The sequence below is a fragment of the Hesperophylax consimilis genome, chromosome 16 (genome assembly GCF_061612785.1).
Source record: "Hesperophylax consimilis isolate HC1 chromosome 16, BYU_Hcon_1.0, whole genome shotgun sequence".
Classification (NCBI taxonomy): Eukaryota; Metazoa; Arthropoda; class Insecta; order Trichoptera; family Limnephilidae; genus Hesperophylax; species Hesperophylax consimilis.
The window spans coordinates 32,355,396-32,376,601 of record NC_142851.1 but is presented as its reverse complement, the minus strand read 5'-3'; the positions used below and the strand labels follow the sequence as shown (position 1 = coordinate 32,376,601).

The 21,206-nt window shown below is 38.0% G+C and overlaps 1 protein-coding gene across 1 annotated transcript in view; it reads right to left on the bottom strand.

The window, feature by feature from the left end:
• Positions 1–21,206, bottom strand: part of LOC149417041 (protein turtle homolog A-like) — a 1,249,058-nt gene that overhangs the window by 69,203 nt on the left and 1,158,649 nt on the right. Inside the window, exon 17 of the mRNA XM_089641374.1 lies at positions 10,821–10,987. Within this exon, the coding sequence (XP_089497500.1) occupies positions 10,821–10,987 (167 nt within the window). The remainder of the gene's footprint in view (positions 1–10,820; positions 10,988–21,206) is intronic.

Here is a 21,206-nt window from a genome sequence, read left to right as displayed (position 1 = left end):
AATGAGACGAAGCTAGTTAGCTACTTTGCGACTCTTGAGACCTTATTTAATCCCACTCTCGTGAGACATTGTTTCACGTCAAAAGCGATGATTCCAAGTCACTGTCATTAAACCCTTCAGCCTTATTCTCATAGATCTAATCTCATAGATATCGTTGCGTCTCTCTTACTGTCATGGTGAGAAATATCATCTAAACAGTATTAGAAAGAGAAAACACCACGCTTTGTATTCAAATATATTAGATAATCATAAAATAATTCAAATGTGCACCATTATGAAACCATAGATTCCGGTTGAAAATTTAAAAAAAATGAGACCTCTTGCAATTTTTTTTAATTATTTTATATAAAACGAGAAAGAATGCGTGTTTTTATGTTTTATTCGGTATCAGTGATTTTAGTTAAAAAATCGTAAAGCGAACTATTTTATACGCATCAAAAATGTTGATATTGCTTATTTTTAATAATAAAGTTTAAAACCGTATTTTATCACCTTTCAAAAGCAATTTTTAGTTTTCGATTTGTTTAGAAATATTCCATTTAGTTGGATTATATTGCAAAGCAGAAATACTCCGACCTTCTGTCAGAGTATGCTTGAAACCTGACGGGTTAACTGTTCATTTAGCTCCTGCGTGCCTCAGCAAACCTGGTATCTGATACCTGGTTTTTTGAATCCAGGACCGAATCTACTTCATTTGTGCCAAGAGTACGTTGAGGCACATTAGATTTTTTTAGAAATTAATCAACTGATTTTTTCGGGGAACTCAGTAAAATCACGGATATTGATCACTACGCGTGTCATACCAAAACCTTCTAGATCCTGGGAGGTTTTAGTCATAGGCCCCAAGGGAGATCTCATAATATTGAAAAATTAATCAACCATACATATATTTTAAGCATATTAAATTATGCATCATATTTCTAAATCCACCTATCCGTGAACATTGATAATTGTCGAAGAAAGCAAACACTTGACATTATATATGATTATAAATGATTATTTTTAAACTTTTTTTTAACACCACTTTATTGAGTTATATATATATAGGTCACTCAACAATTGTCTTGAAGAAGGTTGAGTGCAACCGAAACCGATTGACCTATTTACCTCAATAGAGTGGTTTAAAACAAAATAAATTTTATTCAAACTTTTATTAATAATTGTTCTGTTTTTGTCGATCTCTTCTGTATATTATATTTGTATTGAGACTGTTTATGCCTATAATGTTTATGTTTATAAATAGCAATCGAAATTAAGGAGTATATACCTACTGAAGACATAAAAAATATACAATAGCAACCATTATTTTTAATTTTTTTGTAAACAAAATATTTTTATCAGTTGAATTTGCCTCATAAAAATAAACGAACAAAAATTTAATTTGATATTAATTAGTATTCAATTTAATAAACATACAATTCACCATTCTTTGAATTTGTAAGCTACCCTTGTAGAAGATAACTGCGATAACCGGTTCATGTTTTGATAATTATAAAATGTGATTTTTTTTGTCAATTTGTCTTTATGAATAATGTGCATGTGAACGAGGTTGTCGCAAAAAAATGTCCAAAGAAGCGAAGCTAGCAGTCCACAGTGGAGTGCTGATGTAGGTATCAGTGTACGTGTAGAGTGAATGCTGTAGAAATAAGATCCCTGAGGCGTGTGTGGATACCATGGGTAGCAGTGGTGATCCGTGACTTTTCAGTGAGTTGTAGTACAAAGATTGAGAAATAAGACATTGCAAAATACTGTTGTAATTGAAAATATTTTTTTTTTCAAAATTTCAATTTTTCGTATGAAGATTATTTTTTAGTTTGGGGAGGCTGCGCCATGTACAACATGTATATCTAACAATGTCAGTCCGTGACTTTTCAGAGAGCAGGAGTAGTAAAATTGAAAAATACGACATTTTTGATGTTTTAGCGATGCGTAAGATTAAGAAAGGGATGCAATGGGTTGGGCGTGTAGAGCGAATGAACCAAGAAATGAGTGTAAGGATAAGTGCAGAAGTTGGGGACGCCCGAAGAATACATGACACGATCAAGTGAACGACATACTTGAGTCAGCCATTTCAAGAGTCAAAATAACAGAAGAGCTTAACCTGTACGAGAAGATGTATTATATGAATGAGACCACGTTGTTTGGGCAGTCCACTATCTCTGCCTTCCCCCGCGGGGAAACGACTGCTGCGATCACCATTTGGGTGTCGGGTATGGTACGGGTACCGCCGTCCCGAAAACCATTCATTGGAAAACCAACGCCTCTGCCGTAGGTCAACCCAAGTGGTTTGCTTCATTTGGTGGCTTAGCAGGGTTGTCCGGGTTCAGGAGGTAGAGGTTTTGGCAGCGTATGCGTCTGCCCACTAGCTGCATGACGGTTCCGATTGGGAGTGGCTAGTTGAGGGAGGCTCTTTGACCTGTACAGCTGAACTGTCTCGACTCAACAGCGCAACTTGCACCGCAGCAGGAGAGATGATTCATACGTCTGTCACACCTGGACACACTCACCTATAGATTCCAACCCACCCCTCTTACCATTTCCCTTCCCAGAACTTCGTCTCTTTACATATTTTAAATATTGAGGAAATATATTTTCCTGAGAGCCTCCCGTTTGAGGCTATAAAGGTTAGTTTTCAAATCACATCTATATTTCACGGTGTTACAAATATACACATTCCTTCGACTGATAAAGTTGTTTGAACAAGGATAATAAACATTTTTTGTGCATTTTGGCGTAGGATTATTTAAAGCGATTCCTTTCACGAATAATTTCCCTTCCGGTTACACCTATCATATACCCTACGATAGATTCGGCGCTGGTACCTGCTTCCTGGCACCTGCAGCTTGATGCCTTTTACTTGCTACCCGCTCGCTGGCAGGGAAGTATCAGGAAATCTCAAAGGGTAGTATTGCATAAAGCCTTACGAGGAAGGTGTTCATTGCGAGTATGATGGTATTTCAGAACGACATTTGCCGAGGCAGGAGGCTATGTTTAATCAAGAGAAACGCGTGCTAAAATTCAAATGGTACAAGATTCACAACTGAATATATTAAATTAACAATAATTTTCCTAGTGGGAGTTGTTAAAACATTTTGTAAAGTGAATCAATTGACAAACAACATTACAAAATACATCAGTGTGTTAAATGCGATGTTTCAGACGAACATGCTGCTAATACACTGATAATTATTTTAAAATTGACAATTTGTGATATAAAACATAAAATAAAATATAAATTTATAATTATCACGAGTTCATATCCAAGGATCGTAACGGAATTATAAAAGTCTTTCTGCAACTTCAAGGATTGAACCAGAAACCTCCCGACTCAAAGAGATAACCGTGGACTAAATAATGCTAGTAAAGATGTTGGAATTTAAACTTCAGAGAAAGTGTGAAAAGATTTACTTTAAAATGAGAGTATTATCTACACGGATTAAATATCCCAGAGGTAGGTTTGTAATTGATTTCAATCGAGCCAAATTATCACACGTATTTTTAAATTAAGGTCCTAATTTGTTTGTCATTTCAATTACGTTCTTTCCAGAGGCGAGAACGTTATTTTTCCAATCGCTTGGCTTTAATTAAATCGGCGTAGCATACGTGTTCTAATAATTGAATCCTAACACACGCAATAAATTTTAATTATTTTTCATTGGAATACACCCAGCGCTCTTTCAATTGATATTCATAATAATTTTAAACGTAATTCGAAATTTAAAAGGGATTCCGAATTCAAATCAAATTTCGAATACATGTGAATTAATCAGCCATTTTCCGCTCCACGAATTCATGATTTGGCAGATGGTGTTCCCAAAGCGCTCCCCCAAGCTTCGAGCCCCGCAGCCTCGAGCCCTACCCCTGTCATACCCCACCACCCCACCTCCCCACCACACAGAACATGTAGCGACATATTCGGTGTTGAAAACATAACGATAAAAGTAATATTATATCGATTGGGAGTATTCAAGGACGTCCATATTTTTTTGCTGTGAAAATAAAATCACTGATCATCAAACATACCAATTTCGGTTGTGTTGTATCTCCGGGTTTTGTCTCTTATTAAATAAAACTCCGGCTTCAACGAAAAACTTGGACTGACACGAACAAAGTCTTTCAATGCAGCTGGAGACTGAATACACGGCTCCTCAAGTGTGTCAAGCAGTCGAATTAGTTTGAGATTTACGGGACCTCTTCAGCGAGCTGTCTTTGAAGGATATCTACGTATAAAACAGATATGCCATATTTTCTTTAATGTTTTCTTTCAGACGACATACATAAAGGGAATATAAACTGTGTTTGTTGGTTGAATATTTATTGTTTTATACCTGCGATGATCAAGCCCTCTAGGTCTGAGGCAGAGATATTTGTAAACGTCTATCAGTGGATATCTGTGCACTTTCTCCTATTTTTTAATTAACAATTGTAAATATAACTTACTTTGTAATATTATAATTGTAAGTTTTTATTATTATTATTTTTAAAGGCTCCCATGTTTATTACTGTCTGTATCTGTCTTCCCTCCAATAAAAATAAATAAAAAGAGACGAGAAGAGACAAGAAGAGACACGAAGAAGCTTAAAGGGTCGAGAAGATGTAGTGAGTGGCATGACTACAAGAGACGAGAAGTGGCGGTAAGAAGTAAAAAGACAAGAAGGGGCCACAAGATGCAATAAGAGACGTGGAGAGCTAAGAAGTGACTAAAAGGGTCCAGAAGAGACGAGAAGCGGCCGTAAGAAGTAAGAAGATTAAAGAAGAGATAAGACTAACCAAGTACGGGCGCGAAAATGCAAGAAGAGGCAATAAGAAGTAAAAAGAACCAAGAGGAGCCAAGAAGGGGCGAGAAGATGAAAGAAAAGGCAAGAAGAGAATAGAAGCAACAAGAAGAGACAAGAAGAGACAATTAGAAACAAGAAGAGACAATAAGAGACAAGAAGAGACAAGAAGAGTCAAGAATTGGCAAAGAAGAGACAATCCTCAGAGCACGTGTTCCAAGTCCTAACAAATCAGTGCCCCCTGATGTACGGGTCGCACCGGGACAGGAGTACTCCTGGCTGGGGTGGTACAATCGTATCGTACCGCATGGGCTTCAACGAAACTCTTGGACTTTATATGTGATAGATTTACAATGGGCTTTGATATCTTAATTAGCAGGCGTTTGGAATAATGTGGACCCCGCCCTTGAGGTTCCCACCTTATTTATAATTGGTCTCTAACTTGGTCTCTACAATACTCGAAAGCTAAACGCCATCTATGAGTAATCTCATAAACTAATCTAGTACCATCTATGGGTGAGCTCTTACAGTAATATTCAGGATATTACAGCTTGTGTGTTCGTGAAAAATTAATTCTTCCGGCATTTTTTCACGATTGATGATCTTAATTTTTTAGAAGTTTAATTTATTCAATTTGGAGATTATATTTTTTACATATTTGGAAGATATATATGACAAAGATTGTTTTCTTAGTAATCCTCTCTGGGAGATACCATGCTGAGTACTAGGTTTTGGAGAGAGAGTTATCGACGAATTCTAAGGTATAACATCACATTTCATTTTCAAAATTTGAACTGATACTCCAGACAAGTAGAAAGTAGGTACCTACTTTAAATCAGGTTTTTTTAAAATTATTAATTAACTAATCTGCCTTTTAAATGTTCTCCAATTTTTTTGTTCGTTTTGATTTTGGGATTTTTCAAGTTTACTAATAGTGTTCGTTCGAAAGGTAATTTTCTGATCATTTCTCTAATTTGTCAACAAAACAATGTTTTTTTTATTATAAAGGTAATAGACGATATTTATTTTTGATCTTGAGGAAAATATTATATAAATAATTTCAGCTTCACAAATCTTACAATTATAATATCCTGTGATTTTTCATGGATCTGCGCTAGTTTTTAATATCAAAGTAACGTCATTTATCTAACATTATGATTTATGAAGTCACAATTACAAAAAGACAATTATCGGTTAACGCGTCACTGTTTTAAATCACAGATTCAAACAAACCTTCAAAACTACTGTGATCTTCCGATACAAAGGTGTTAAAAAATAATTGTTTGCTACTGTTTTAATAAAATAATTCTAAGTAAGCTTTCTTTCTGGAGAAAGCGGTTAAAATAACATTAAATTTATACCATCAAGAAAAAATAAAGGATTATTGATATAAAGTTTGTCCATGTTACAAAGATGGGTAGATAAAGTTTTTACGGTTGCGCATTTTGTTTATCTTAACTAATTTCTTTAATATAATCCATTGTACGTTTGTTTTAAATAACATACTAATCTGTGGGAACAAGGCTCAAGAAACAAGGAGAGATGTGTGTTCATATGGTTTACCATAGTCATCATTACAATCGACCTAATAGCATAAAAATAATTTTATTGCAGGAAAAGTAACTTTGTCAAATTTGATAGAATGAATACTAAAATATCGTATCTGTCTCCTTGTCTACTTTGTCCATAAAGCTACAGGTTGATTCAAGCTCTGCCTATTTCAGCAAAGCGTTCGACAGAATTAACGCGAATTATTGTTGAAAAAGCTTTAAAAATTCGGTGTTGACAGATTTCTACACAAATGATTCAACGTTTGTCAAATAGGAGAGTGAGTGGCTTTTAAAATTGATGGGGCATTATCATACACTTTAATTTCTACACGTGGCGTTCACCAAGTGTCGCAATTTAGTCCTATTCAATCCTATTTTTCGTAAATTATGCTACAAATAATTGCGACGACGATCAAATACCAATGTTTGCAGATGATTTAAAATTATTTATATAAAAGTAAATGCTTTAACTCTTTAGAGATTTTCAAGGAACTTTAAAAGTATTTTGGTTATTATTTTTATATGATGCGTAATAAGATTCAAAATACAACACAAAAAATACATCTGAGAATACCATAGTTAGCTAATTAAAAAAATATATCAATCAATCACATTAAAATACCATTAACTTTGGAATACATGTACCAAATCATGCCATCATCATCAATAACAATAGCCCCTACCTTGTTTTATGAATTTTGTGAAATTATTAGTTAAGTGACGTACTTATTTAAATGTTAAATCGTTAACATAATTACTAATAATTAGTATATTGATTGGAATTGGACGAATGCTTATGTTATTATGATTTGTTTTTAGGGTATTATGCCGTGTTGCGCTACCTCCTTCTTTAGCCAACGTTTTGGACAGCATTGCAGTGTCTATCTTCAGGGCAGATGTGCAAGCGATTATACATCTGCCCTGATGATGAACACTGCAATGCTATCAAAATCAAAATCTCAAATCATAACCGAATGCTTATGTAGTCATGTAAAAAAATAACCTACAACGGAAAATATTACTTAGGAGTATTCAATGATATTCCACCAACTTTTCTTTTACGTTTTTTTTTTTTTTTCATTTTCTAGATTCTTATATTCCATGAAGTGGTGAATCATTTAAATTTACTGAATTTAAAGTTAATGTTCTTTATACAAATAGAACGGCGTCATATGCGCCTCACAATTTTTACCTCATATGGGTTTATTCAAATATTACCTGGCTTTTATAGACTTAGAGGCCTTGTATTTTCTCGGTAGGGAAAAAATTTGTTACCTAAAAACCCTACTAAAATTGCATGTATCATCATCCAGCATCAGCACCAGCGGCGACCTACAGCGGCCATATACTACATACGTGTCTGTTTGTGTTGTGTTGGGAATGGGAAGGAAATTTTGGCTGCGCCCTTTTGTTGGAGTCCTTCCGCATTTGCCATTGGGAGTAAGGAAAATCGCAGAAAACCTTACCCAGGAAGGAGCGGCCGAACGTCAACTTGAAACGTTTGCGGCCTTCAGTAACATCGGTATATGATGTCCTGCATTTTTGAGATGTGTGTGTGTGTGTCTGTTTTTATGTTAATATATACTTATGGGAAGATAGAAAATAAACATACATATACATACAAATTATAAAATATTATATAAATATATAAATAGATATATAAACATTATATATTTGGGAAGAAGGTCGGGAGTTTAGGAAATACCTACTGCTCGCTATTCGTCCGCGTCTAGTTCTGGTATGTGCCATATGTGGTCATGGTCCATGAGGATGTGTTTTGGTAGTCTATGTGTGTATCTGAATGTCAGGTCGCTCGGAGCATTGTATTGTCCTATGTCTCGTATTAGTTGATTTTTACTAAGTGTGAGTGATTTGTAAAAGCGTTCAGTCAGTCTGTGTGTGAATTCGTATAGAGTTGGAATTTGTTCTCGTTCGTGTAATCTCTTCAAGTTTGTTCTGAGTCTCGTGTTGTATGTGATTTTAATGCAGAGATTTTGAAGTGTCTGTAGATTCTTGTGGTCTGAGTGTGAGATGCTGCTCCATACGGGAATCGCATACGAGAGTACTGGACGAATGAGCGAGTAGTAGACGAGGAGTTTGGTTTTGGGAAGTAGCGGACTCCGTCTATTGAAAATTGGCTTCATCATGCCGATCGCTTGTCGCGTGCGCGTGTGCATCTTCGCTTGGTGAGATTTCCAGTTGAGGCGGGAGTCCATGGTCAGGCCCAGATATGTCACTTCATCTTTCCATTCTATGCTGTGTCCTCCCATTTCGATGTTAAAGTCAGGTGTTCTGTTTACACGTTTTCTCGTGAACATGATGGCTTCAGTTTTCGCCTCGTTCAGTTTCAGGCGCCATTTTTTGTAGTATTCTACGAGCGCGTCGAGCGCCCTCTGTAGGTAAATAGCGGCCATATTCGCTTTCAGCGAGGAAACGTATAGTTTGACGTCATCTGCGTAGATAGACAGATTGCATCTCTCGTCTCGGGGGATGTCGAAGGTAAACAGAATGAAGAGAAATGGTCCAAGTAAACTTCCTTGCGGCACGCCTTTTGGAATCTCACGCATTGAAGATAGCACGTTCCTTATGAACACTCTGAACGATCTATTCTTTAGGTATTCCTGTATCAGTCTCGTTAGGTATATGGGCGTGTTAGTGCGGTGCAGTTTATGCACGAGCCCGTCAATCCATACTGTGTCGAATGCCTTCTCTAGGTCGATGAGCGCAGCGGCGGTGAAGCGATGTTCGTTAAATTTTCTTGCGATAAATTCCGCTACTCTGGTGAGTTGATGGGTCGTGGAGTGCCTCTTTCTGAAGCCGAACTGCTCGTCTGGCAACGTTTTGTTGTCGTCGTGGTGTGGTACAAGCCTGTTGAGTATAATTTGTTCAAATACCTTGCTCAGCGTAGATAATAGGCTAATCGGCCGGTAACTTGTCGGCTGCGTTCTATCTTTATTCGGCTTTGCGAAAGGCAGCACGGTCGCCGATTTCCAAATCTGGGGGAAATGCCCGGTCATGAGGCAGGCATTGAACAATTTTGTTGTGTAGATGATGGCTTTTTGAGGGAGATGTTTGAGTAAAATGTTATGAATTTGATCGCTTCCCGGCGCCTTGTTTGTTCTCAATCGCCTGATTGTGACTGCAATCTCGCTTGGCGTAGCAAAGTGAATATCTTCAGCGTTTGTTTGCTCTGCTTCCCTCAAGTCTCGTAGAGAGTCTTCTACGATCCGGTCTGTAGCCGGGTCGGAAAGGCCGTCTGTAGCGGCGTAGGCTCTCTCGAACCCGTCGGCGAGTGTTTCAGCTTTTTCTTGTAGCGAAAGCGCCGTCCCGGGGCCGTTCAATTTCTGTAGCGGGGGGATTGTGAAGTCTTTATGTCGCAGCGCGCTTGCCATTTTCCATAGGGAATTATCCTTCGGCGTGAGTGATGCGACTTTTTTGTCCCAAAGTTCGCGCTTGAGTTCTGCGATTTCGGTCTTGATTTCCCTCTGCAGGCAGTTATACGCTGTCTTGAAATATTCGTCGCGTGTGCGGTGAAACATGCGTCGCAGGCGATTTTTCTCCTTGATGAGCGATAGAACGTACTCGGGAAGCTTGATCGTGTATGGGTGTATTTCTTTGAGAGGAATGTGTGTATCTTGTGCTGTTTGAAGAATCTCTGTGAGAGTGCTTGTAGCTGCGTCGATTTCTTGTGGCGTGCGCAGAGTTCCCGAAGTGAGATGAATTCGTTCGTTGACTTCTTTTTTGAATCCTTCCCAGTTCGCATCCTTGTAATTGCGCTGTTTTCTGGGGGTCCTTGAAGTTGTGCCGCCTATAGTAAAGCTCACGGGCAGGTGGTCCGAAGACAGTTCGTCTAGTGTGCGCAGTGGAGATATTGTCTTGACATTTTTCTCGAGTACTATGTCCAGTGTACTCGGATATCTAGATCGTTGCGAGTAGTACGTAGGTCTGTCGGGCGCCATTATCGAATAGGTATTTGTCTGCATGTGTGTAAAGAGCGTATTTCCGTTCGCATTTCCTCTGTAGTTATTCCAATAGTTGTGTTTGGCGTTCAAGTCGCCTCCCATCACAACAATCGGTCCCAGATTGAGCAATTTATTGAGATCTTCTCTCACTAGGTTATGTTGGGTGCAGTATACGGAGATGATGGTGTGCGCTCTACCCTCTATGGTGACTTCGATAATCGTGGCTTCGGCGTACTTCAACTTCGGAGTGGGGATTCTTGTGGACGTCATAGATTGCCGAACGAATATTGCGGTTCCTCCGCCTGATCTTCCTTGTCGGTCGTCACGATAAATCTCGAAACCTTGCACTCTCAGCGGTACGCTTGGATTCAAGTGAGATTCTGATAGGAGAATAATGTCGGTGTGTAATTCGTTTGCCAAAGCGAGCAGTTCGTCTGTCTTGTTGCGCACGCTAAATGCGTTCCATACGAGGACTTTCACCGTCTCGGTATTAGGCATCGAGGGTGTCTAGGAGCTCTATCAGTATGACGAGCTTGTCTGCTGTTGTTGTGCAGCGGGCGAGCTGTGATCGCATCCTCAGGAGTCCTTGGAGCAGGGCCATCAAATCCAGGTTGTCCTCTGAGGAGTCGGGCGCGCGCACGTGCTCCTGCTGTGGGCGGGGCTGAGGTCGGGGCTGTGGGGGCGGCACGGGCTCGCGCTGCTGTTGGGCGGGGGCGGTGCCTCCGGCTACGTTGGCCCATGTGCGTCCATCCGTCCTCGGCTGAGGAGGTGGCCTGCTCGGGTTCTGTTCTGCCGGCGGTCGTTGGGCCCTTCTGGCAGGTCGCTGCTGTATTGAGGCGACGTACGCTACCCGCTTGGGGCAGCCTCTGTAGTTGGCGGGATGCGGGCCTGAGCAGTTGCAGCATGCGGCGGGCTCATCTCTTGTCTTCTTGGGGCATTCTGCCGAAGCATGCTCCAGTAAGCATTTTACGCACCTTGCTGTGTGCGAGCAGTTTCGGGACCCATGCCCGAAGTCTTGGCACCTGTAGCACTGGGTGCCGTGCTGTAAATGGTTGCTCCTGTGCTTCTGGAGTCGAATTCGGCAGTGGCACAGGTATTTAACGGCCGCGCGCAGCTGTCCCATGTTGACTTCCTTATTGAAGTGCGCTAAGTATATAGGATATTCAATTGAGGCGGTCATCTTGACCACCTTCACTGCTGGGAATCCCTGCGATTCCAGATCCGCCGCGATGTCTTCCACTTCGACGAGCGGCAGGCCCTTGATGACTGCCTTTTTCATCTTTTCCGCTTCGGCCGTGAACGTGTGGAAGCCGCGAGCCTCCGCTCGCAGCCCGTTAGTAAGGGCGCGGTGGTCCTCCATCGTGCGCACGAAGATGTTAGCCGTGCCGCCCCTGTTGTATCTGAAAGTGAAGAGCTTACCAGCTCCCAGATGTCCTTGCACCGCAGCTGTGATCTGCGCGTGCGTCATGTTCCCCAGGGTCATCACAACCGGGGGAACGCGGTCTCTCCTGCCGGTACCTGCGGGAGAGAAAGATGTATTAGTGTTGGCACGCTTTATACGCGGCGCGCCAGCGCCTTCGCTTACCTCGGGCAACTCTTCAAAACGGTTGCCACACTGGAGCGGTTGTGGTCCCCGTGGGGACATGGGCCTCTTCACGGGGTTGGACGGCCTCGTCCAGCCTCCGTCCTGGGGGGCAGCCGTCTCCATCGGCTGCTGCGGTCTCGGGGGCGCCACGTAGGCCGACGCTGGGCCTATCGGGGGGCGCGTGGGGGCAGAACTGGGTCCTGCTGCCCAAGAGGGGCCTGCTGCGGGCTCCGTCATCTCGGTGGCGTCGGGCGTCGTGGAAGCCGTGGTGGTGGATGGTCTCCGGGTCCTTGGGTCCTCGGGGCGGGGCTGTGGTGCGGGGACCGTAAGGCGCACGGTCCCGGTCTTGGTGCGATGCGAAATTTGGTGCGCGCCGGGCGGTACCACGACCGGGGAGTCCTCGTGGTCAGCGGGGAGCATCCGGGTCGGGAACATCTTCACTAGTTGTGAGCGGTGACTCCTCTTAAAAAGAGAGCACGTCTCGGGGACTTGCGGGCGGTTTGTAGGGGCCAGCGTGGATTTTTATGTTGAGTAATACTTTGCGTGAAGAAGTGTTGCCTTGAGAAAGGCAGTTGGGGGGCGCGAGCGCCTGCTCAGTGGGCCGGCGGGATTCCTCCGGCCGGCAAAAGTAGCGGGGCCTGGCTGAGTACACAAGCCAGACAAAAACGATTTTGTGGTTGTGTCACAAACCACAAAAACTCTCTATCAATCTATCCTCTCTTCTATCTCAATCAATATCAATATCCTTTTCTTTTACGAAGCGTTTATCAATGCGGATATTGAATAATAACATTATTAAATATGATTTTCGTAAAATTATTAAAAAAAAAACTACAAAAAAAATTTCGTGTTTTATTTTATAAACAAGTAATATTTTCCGTAAAAAATGAACATCTCGCAAACGAAGCGACCGACGGTTCAGTGGGTAAGAAGTTGATTGAAGCAGATATATTTTCTGAGGAATCGACGTAATCATCAAAAGAAAACTTTTTTCCGAATTTTTGATTTTCAAACAAGCCTTAGTGCTAAGTTTGAGGTGGGCCCGATATTTGCATGAGGGAATATCATTTAGAAAACTGATCTCTAAAACTTTCCACCCGATTGGATCTTCAAAGTGAGTGCCTCCTTTATTGGTGATTCGTAGATTTATCGAATATTAATTGGTGGTTTTATTCTGGTTGCGCTATCAAGAGCATACGTACTATTATTTATTTTAAGCTTGTAAATACAATTTACATGTAAATAGACGATAAGTACAAAACAAATAGATATAATCACTGGGATCTCCCGTGCTGAGGATTTCATTCACATATTATTAAAATTTGGTAGTATGGATAATATAAAGTAATTATATATACATATTTTTTTAAGCGCGGAGACGGTTTACACGTAGTTCCCGAGAGCACTTGGGCCATAAGCCCATTGTGCTATCTCCCATTTTACCTCAATCCTTTAACAACAACCCAGTCCCTTTAATAAACTTCACCAGGGTTGTTATTGGGTATGTGGCTATGTCTTCTGGTTCTACTGTATGTCTCCCCAGGTATCTGAGCCTAGTTCCCACCAGGGCAGGACATTGCCACCATAGGTGAATTGGAGTCTCTTCATCCTCTTCACATTTCCTGCATCTATTGGTGTTTTCCACTCCCAATATCTGCATGTGTCTCCTGAGATGGCAGTGTCCCGTTAGTAGTCCTACCAGTTCCCTCAGCGAGTTTCTGTCCATAGTTTCTTGGTTCGTCTAGGGTGTGGTCCTTTTATGAGTACTTTGTATTGTCTCATTCCAGGTGCCCTCTCTCATTCTTTGCGTCAACTAATTATAAATATATTAAATAGTGTTTTTTCTGAAGTAATCATAAATGTATTATTGTTTTTGTTGAGTTGAGTGGTTTCAGTTTCAGTATTTATTTGGTGTCAGTATATTATCTATTTGATCTCCCAATGTATTGTATCCAGCTTTATATTTGAGATTTAAATATTAAAATATTGTTGTGAGTTTTTAATGAGAACAAGATTTTGCTGTAAAGTTCAGTACTATAGTATAGTAAGCTTTTTTGCCCAAATGTTTTATTTGTAGTTGTTGGTTGGATATGTTTTTCAACCTGAAGATCTAGTGTTGCTAATATATGTGTTAGTTGTTATTTCTTGTGTGTTTGTATTTATGAATGTAAAGGTTTTAGAATAAAGTTGTGTGAAGATTTCGTAACATAAACATGTTTATGATATTGATAAGATAAAATAATTTAAAAAAATTCTACTTCATAATGGTATTTTTAACTAACTATACAAGTGTACTAGTACAAATTCATCATATCTGCAATAAAGGAAAAAACCTAGATTGGCTAGAATCATTTGAAATAACCTGACTAACTAAACTAACTGACCACCTAACTTAGCCTCAAGCTGTCCCACAAACTCGTTCCCTATCATAAGAGTTGCTAGTCCAAATAAAGAAAATAGTACTATTTTTCGTTATTTTTAGAAACAAAGAGTATATGGATAAAATTACCGGTAAAAATTTTATAAGGTTTTAAAAATTATGACAAAGACCGGTATCAATGACATGTCATCACTTTGGTTTGAAAAGGTTGAAACTGACATTTTGGACCAAAATGACCTTTAAATGATAAACCGTTGGTTTAAAGTCCTTTTCTTGTGTATTAATGAAGTAAGTAATGTGCCAAAGTTCTAACATCAGACACTTTTAATTTTCATTTATTTTGATAAGGTTCTTACGTTCCTTTGAACCTTGTTCAACTGATATTTTGTTACTAACTGACAGTTCAAAACAAAATTTGTTTGGATTTAAACGGTGCGTTGTCCTTTTGTTTTGTTCTAAATTACATCCAAGTAAATGGGATATTTCTTAATTTATCCGAAAAATAAAAATTATAATCAAATTTAAATTTTAGAAATTAACATACAATTTTTTATATATTAAAATTAAGCAACAAAAAACTATACAAACTTATCGAACAAGGTTCCAAGTATCGTTAGATTCTTGTAAAATGAAATATTATGCCCTTGCTGGTTGAAAAAAGTTCTAACTTCACAAGCTCTAAAATCTAAAAAATACATCAATTTAAAACTTTTTTTCGTTTATAATGAAGAACTTAAATATTGTACATTAGATCAAACCATTAATTCAGCATTTGTTATAGACGTTATGATAAATTGACAGTGTAATGTTTGGAGTAACTCAGAATAAGGTAATGATCAGTTAGAACTTTGTCAAACCAAAGTGACGATGTCTCTGTGAAATATCTGGAGATCTAGCACGGACAATCGATAGAGCCCTATGTCAATACGATCATGACTAAATTCGTCATCTATGGTCAGTTAGCGATAATTACGTGATTGATAAGAAATGCTTCGACGGCCAATAGATACATTTTGGCGCTACCTCCATAGTATAAAATAATTATCGGTTAACTGTCAATATACAAATATATTTTTTAAATAATGTCGTTCGTTATGAAAAATTACTGGCTTATTAACGAACAGAGGTGAACTAACGAAGCTCTTAGTATTGCAATGAGTCGTATATTTATATGATTAGTATGATTCGGGCTAGGGGAATCGAAATTAGTACACATGTTGTGCAGAAGGTGTTATTACTGCACGTGAATCATTAACAATAGTTAGTAGCATCAATTATTGTGATGATGATGATGATGATTCATTTGCCTTACTTACATTTAATAAAAGCGGTCATCAAAGATTGCATTAAACTTTAAAAGTTATCTTCGTCACCGAAACCGTCTTGTCGTTAAGTTGACAGCGTTATTGGAGACATCGTAAAGTGCAAACGAATCACCTAGCCACATATAAATTACTGCCTCAACTTTTCAGAAATCATGATAAAAGACATTTAATATCCTGTTAACTTCGGGCGCACTCTCCCTCGGGGTCAGGGGTGCTGAGACGCCGCTGGTTTTTGGGTTTTACGCGCGAAGGCTGTAAATTACGCGGTCCGCGCTATTTAATGACACAATAAAAAAATAACGGCTTTTTTACGCGTAACGCCTTGTTAGTGCGCGCAGTTACTGCGGCCGCTTCATTCTAGTGATTCCGCTACTTACGACATTAACTTGACGCAAATTGAATGAGTCCTAACCATAGAATAAAGAGGAAAACTAAAAATGATTTTCATATACATTTGAATTGAAACTAATGTTGCCAGTGACCTTTTAGTTCTAGCCCGTTTAGTAATTTCCCTCGGGGTCTATGTCACCTTTGAGGATGTTGTGTGAAGGGTCTTTCCAAGGAATGAAAAAAGGAGAAGTTCAGGAAAGGAAAACTGTTTAAAGGGTGGTAACTGACGTATGAATCCATCTCTCCCACTGCGGTGCAAGGCAATTGAGTCGAGAGAATCCTGCTGGAGAGGTCAAATGGTTTCCCTAAACCAGTTGGGACGACCTACGGCACAGGTGTTGGTTATTCAATAAATGGTTCCCGAGGCGGCGGTACCCATACCCGCCTCCTAAATAGAATAATTTTTGCATTAAGACAACTACGAGTAGTTTCAGTTATATATTTACCTTTCGCAGGAATAATAATTGTCTAATGTTAAATTAATAAAAATAATTTACTAAGAGTTGAATTTTAAAGTTTTTTCATTTCTCCCCAAGGAAGCCTCCCCAACCCCCTCAGGTGATCTGTCCTCTAATATACAATGCTTCTCTCTTTATTTTAACCTTCCATATAACATGCATGATTTATATTTTTTTAAACACTGTCCTTTTTGTGGTGAATACCACACAAGAGTCCCAACTGCCCCCAACCATCTGGATCTAGTGAGACTATGACGTCCCCATTTGGGATATGTTGTGAGACAGAAGGTAGTTAATTCAGATCTGGTCACAAAGCAAGGTTAAAATTTGAATCCATGTTTTGATTACACCAGGGCAATACTAAGAGTATAAGCCACTATGTGTTCTGAAGGTAAGGGATGTAACCGAAAATAGTTGATATAAAGTAGAAATTATAATAACGTGGTTATTAAATAGTAATTTTTAATTACAATGTCAAGCCACAAGGCGATTTACTTTCTTTGATAATTAAATAATATTGTTTTATAAGCAATAATTATTAGCCTGAAACACTTATCCACATTGAAAAATCTCCTGATAAAAGATACATGAAGCAAACGTCAAGTCAAGTTATTGCTTATAAAATAATTGTTACCCTTTGTGCTATGCATAAAAAATCTTGTCTTAAAAAATAGTTTACCAAAAAAATAATAATGAATAATATTGTCTTTAAATAACAGTAAAATTATCACAATGTTTGAGTGTTAAGTAGAAACACATAATATTAATAAAATAACAAAAACGTATACAGTTTAAACTTTAGATATAAAAGAAACATCGTTCAACCAACTAAAATGAGTTTTCGTAGATGAAAATAAATTGTAGTTGTAAGTTTATCTAATTCTACATATATTTTTCGGTGTTAAACTAACTAACAAACATAAATAATACAAAATTTATGCCAATTATTTATTACCGGTGTTTTAAAGGGATTTTTCATATGAATAGTAAAAATTATGCAGTATTCATTATACATAACTAAACTGCCTCAGTAACAATATGTTGTATTAAAGTGTACAAAGTGATAAATTGAAGATTACTTCCTCCATAAGTATTCTGCGCTATGAGGAATACATTTTGTAGTTTGTCCTTTCTACCCTGAAATAAATCCCAATTTCTAGTATTACGTAGTAGAATCTGAAATTTTATTCAATGCAAGCAATTCTGGACTATCACATGCATAATTAACAATTAAATATAGAAATACCAAGTCAGTGAAATCCTTCTGTTCGACAATTTACGCATATTCATTTCTTCTAAAGTCGTGTTGTAGTTTAACAAAATTTCTGAAATACCCATCTAAATACGTAAGAATTTATTTTGTATTCTTTCAATAGCTTGCACATAAATATTGTAATGTGGGTTTCAGATGAGAGAATTGTGCTCAAGTTGACTTCTCACAAAAACAAAATATAACAATTTAAAAACTGTATACAGGGCGCTGTTTGGCCTCCCTTGGCGATGCAGCGCCTCGCAGATATTCGCAGAGGGAAGGGTGTATGGGTTTGATGTCTTGATGCACCACAGAGAGGCCGGGATGAGTCAGCGCTACCGGAGATCGGAAAACAATCTTGTCCAGGCCGTCGCCCACTGGCAGGGCGCGCTCCTACACTATATATGAAGAATTTCCCTCAAGCCACCATAGCAGCACAAGTGCAAAATATGTTTTATTTTATTTTATTAGCAACTTAATATCATGTTATTTATTTGTTTATTTAGACGTACGCTTTTATATGGCAGACAGAGTATTATGCTCACCGCTCTGTTCATCTGAAAAAAATATTATTAATGCACTTAATATTATTTAAATTTATAATTTTCCTAGTTATAAAACACAAAAATTATAAGCCCTTGTTAGAAATTTCCGTCATGTGGTTAACAAATGAAAGATATGAATGAAAAGTGATGCCAAAGTTTTCAATTTGTGTTGTGTCTCAAGAGAATTGCTATCAATATTGTAATTAAAGGTCACTGGATTATTTATTCGCGAAAATGTGAATATATGAAATTTTGAGATGTTTGGTAAAGACTGTTTTTATTGCACCACATAGTGATTATTACAGTGAATTCAGACCCTCTCTTTTGTAGGCATTACTGTTTCTTATAATTTATTTTTTATATTAACTCTACAAGAAAATAATTTTCCTCAGGGACTATGTCATCTTTGGGGATGCTGTGTGGAGGGTCTTTTTGTGGAGAGGAAGGAGTGAACATGGGTCTTGAAGAGTCCCATGTTGTAGGAGGGAGGAAACACAAAGGCCGGCAGTTCGTTCCACAGCCGAGCTGTTGAACTCCTAGTTGATTCCTTCAAAAAGGCTAATCTTTTGAGAGGAAGATAAGAATACACACTATTATAATCGCAATTGATTTTTTTCCCGAATTTAAATGCTTAAAATAATTATTTATTTGTATGTCGAGCGACTTGGTGCATTGCGTGAGCATTGTGGGGAGGTAGCCTGTGATTGAAATTCCACTGCGAGCTGAAACCCTAAAAGACCACTGACACTGTAAAGTGTTAATGCTTCAAGGTAAAGTTTTTCTGCATTTTAGTTAAGACTAGCTGACGTGTACCCGGCGACTTTCGACTTTCTTCTACTTTCTATAAATATAATATGAATGTTTTACATAAAAAAACCTTTGAGAAGAAATTCTCTAAATGATAGGGAAAACCTTATCAAAATCCGTTGATTTGTTTAGAAGAACTAAGCGCACAAAAGACAGATGCGAAGCGCGACTTTGTTTTATACTATTTAAAATTACCTGACCGAAACAAATAAAAATAATTAAAATGTCATTCGAAATTGCCTCCACTCCCGGTTCGTCCAGGACACTGAAAAAATAAACCGATAGATGTGTGTTGTGAGTGTGTCCATGTGCAACAAGTAAGCTCAAACTTTCCTTACTTCTGATGAAATCTATCGAACACTCAACAAACGAAATGATTTCTTGAGAAGCAAAACGTCTTCATTTGTCAGCCTGGCGTCATGGTTAGTTGTTTGCTTTTCGGAACAGCTCGTATGTTCTCATATAAATCGTTGTGCCTCCCTTACCCTCATAGTTAGAAATATGAACTAAATGGTGTTAGAAAGAGAAAACACTAAGATTTACATTCAAATACAGAAGTTAGCCACAGAATAATTAAAATGTACACATACATTAAACCAAATACACATTAAAAAACTTTTTTATGTTTGATTTTTATATTTAAAAAATTAAATGATTATTTCTAATAAATAAAAAAAAAACGGTTTTCAGATACGTTGAGAAACATCCCAATTATTTGAATTTTATTGAGAAACAGAAATACACACAAATTCTCAGACTTTCTGACAGCATATTTAAGAAATACAACTGTCAATATGCCAGAGGCCTAAAGATCTAAAAGTCAAATTGTCTTATTAAAATGACAAAAGCTGTTTTCTCTCAAATCATTACAGATTGGGTACACTTCTAGGAATGAGGGATTCAGTAATCTTGGAGTAATAAAACCGTTTCATTTGAAAGTTAAATGATTTTACCACAGCTAAAACCAAAGCCAACCTCATTTTAACCCTTCCAAGGAGAAAGAAGTAGATTAGAAATCTAAAGCTAAGGAAGTCGATCTGGAAGCTCGAATTTCAATATTAAAAATGGGCGTCGAATCTTTCGATTCAAAATGTATTTTTAACCCCGTCAGTCAGTGTTTTCCAGAGATAAAATTAAACATTTTTACATCTCATTCATTCCTGATCATAGAATAAAGAAGAACACAAGAAATAAGATGGTATAATATGCGTTTTTTGATCCAAAAGTCTGACCATTCTTTTCTTAAGACAACACCACACCCTAGAATAAAGTCGGAATCTAACGAAGTAAGTGAAGAACGCGTGTATATGCGACGCACGGCCCCAGCAGGACCGGATTGGACGAATCTACGGTTGAATTTTCCCTAGCAGGCCTATAATAAAAGATTTTTGCGCGGGGTTTATTTTAATTCCGTCTGATAAATGCATTACTAATATCTCTAATTGAATACCTCGGAAAGTTACCAATTCATCGTATAGAAAAATAAAATCTGGTACTTACTGTTCATTTTATAGTTGAAAAATGTTTTATTAATTCTGAAAAAATATATATTTAGGGATTTGTGTTAGTAAAAATGTGAACCTAGGGCAAAGCCGTTATTAGAGTCTTGTGTCGCCTTAAAAATCAAATACAGAATTTTGTTTCATCATCATTTTAAAATATTAATTTCGATCAAATGGGATAGTCGATCGTGATATCAGACAAGTAAATATAAGTGATACCGAGTATGTGCTAAATGGACTAGAACCAAAAAGTTCTAGTTGCCGACAGTCGTTTCCATTTAGATCTATACGGAAGGCATTTCTAGTGTGTATTTTCTATTAAATGGTATTTAAAAAAATCGTGTGCGTGTAGGTAAATGGAAAAAAAATCTGTCATGTGAAGAAAATTAAGTAAAAAATGTTTCGATTACGTGATACGTTTTTTGCAAATACAATTCAATGTTTGCAATGAAGTTTCGATCATATGATTCGGTGTTTGAAATGAATAACGATTATTTACTTCGATGTTTGCAATGAGGTTTAAATTATTTGATTCAATGCTTTCAATGAAGTTTCGATTATATGATTCACTTTTTGAAATGAAATAACGATGGCTTAATTCAATGTTTGTAATTAATTATTTGCTTCGATGTCCGCAATGAAGTTTCAGTTATTTGACTCCATGTTTGAAATGAA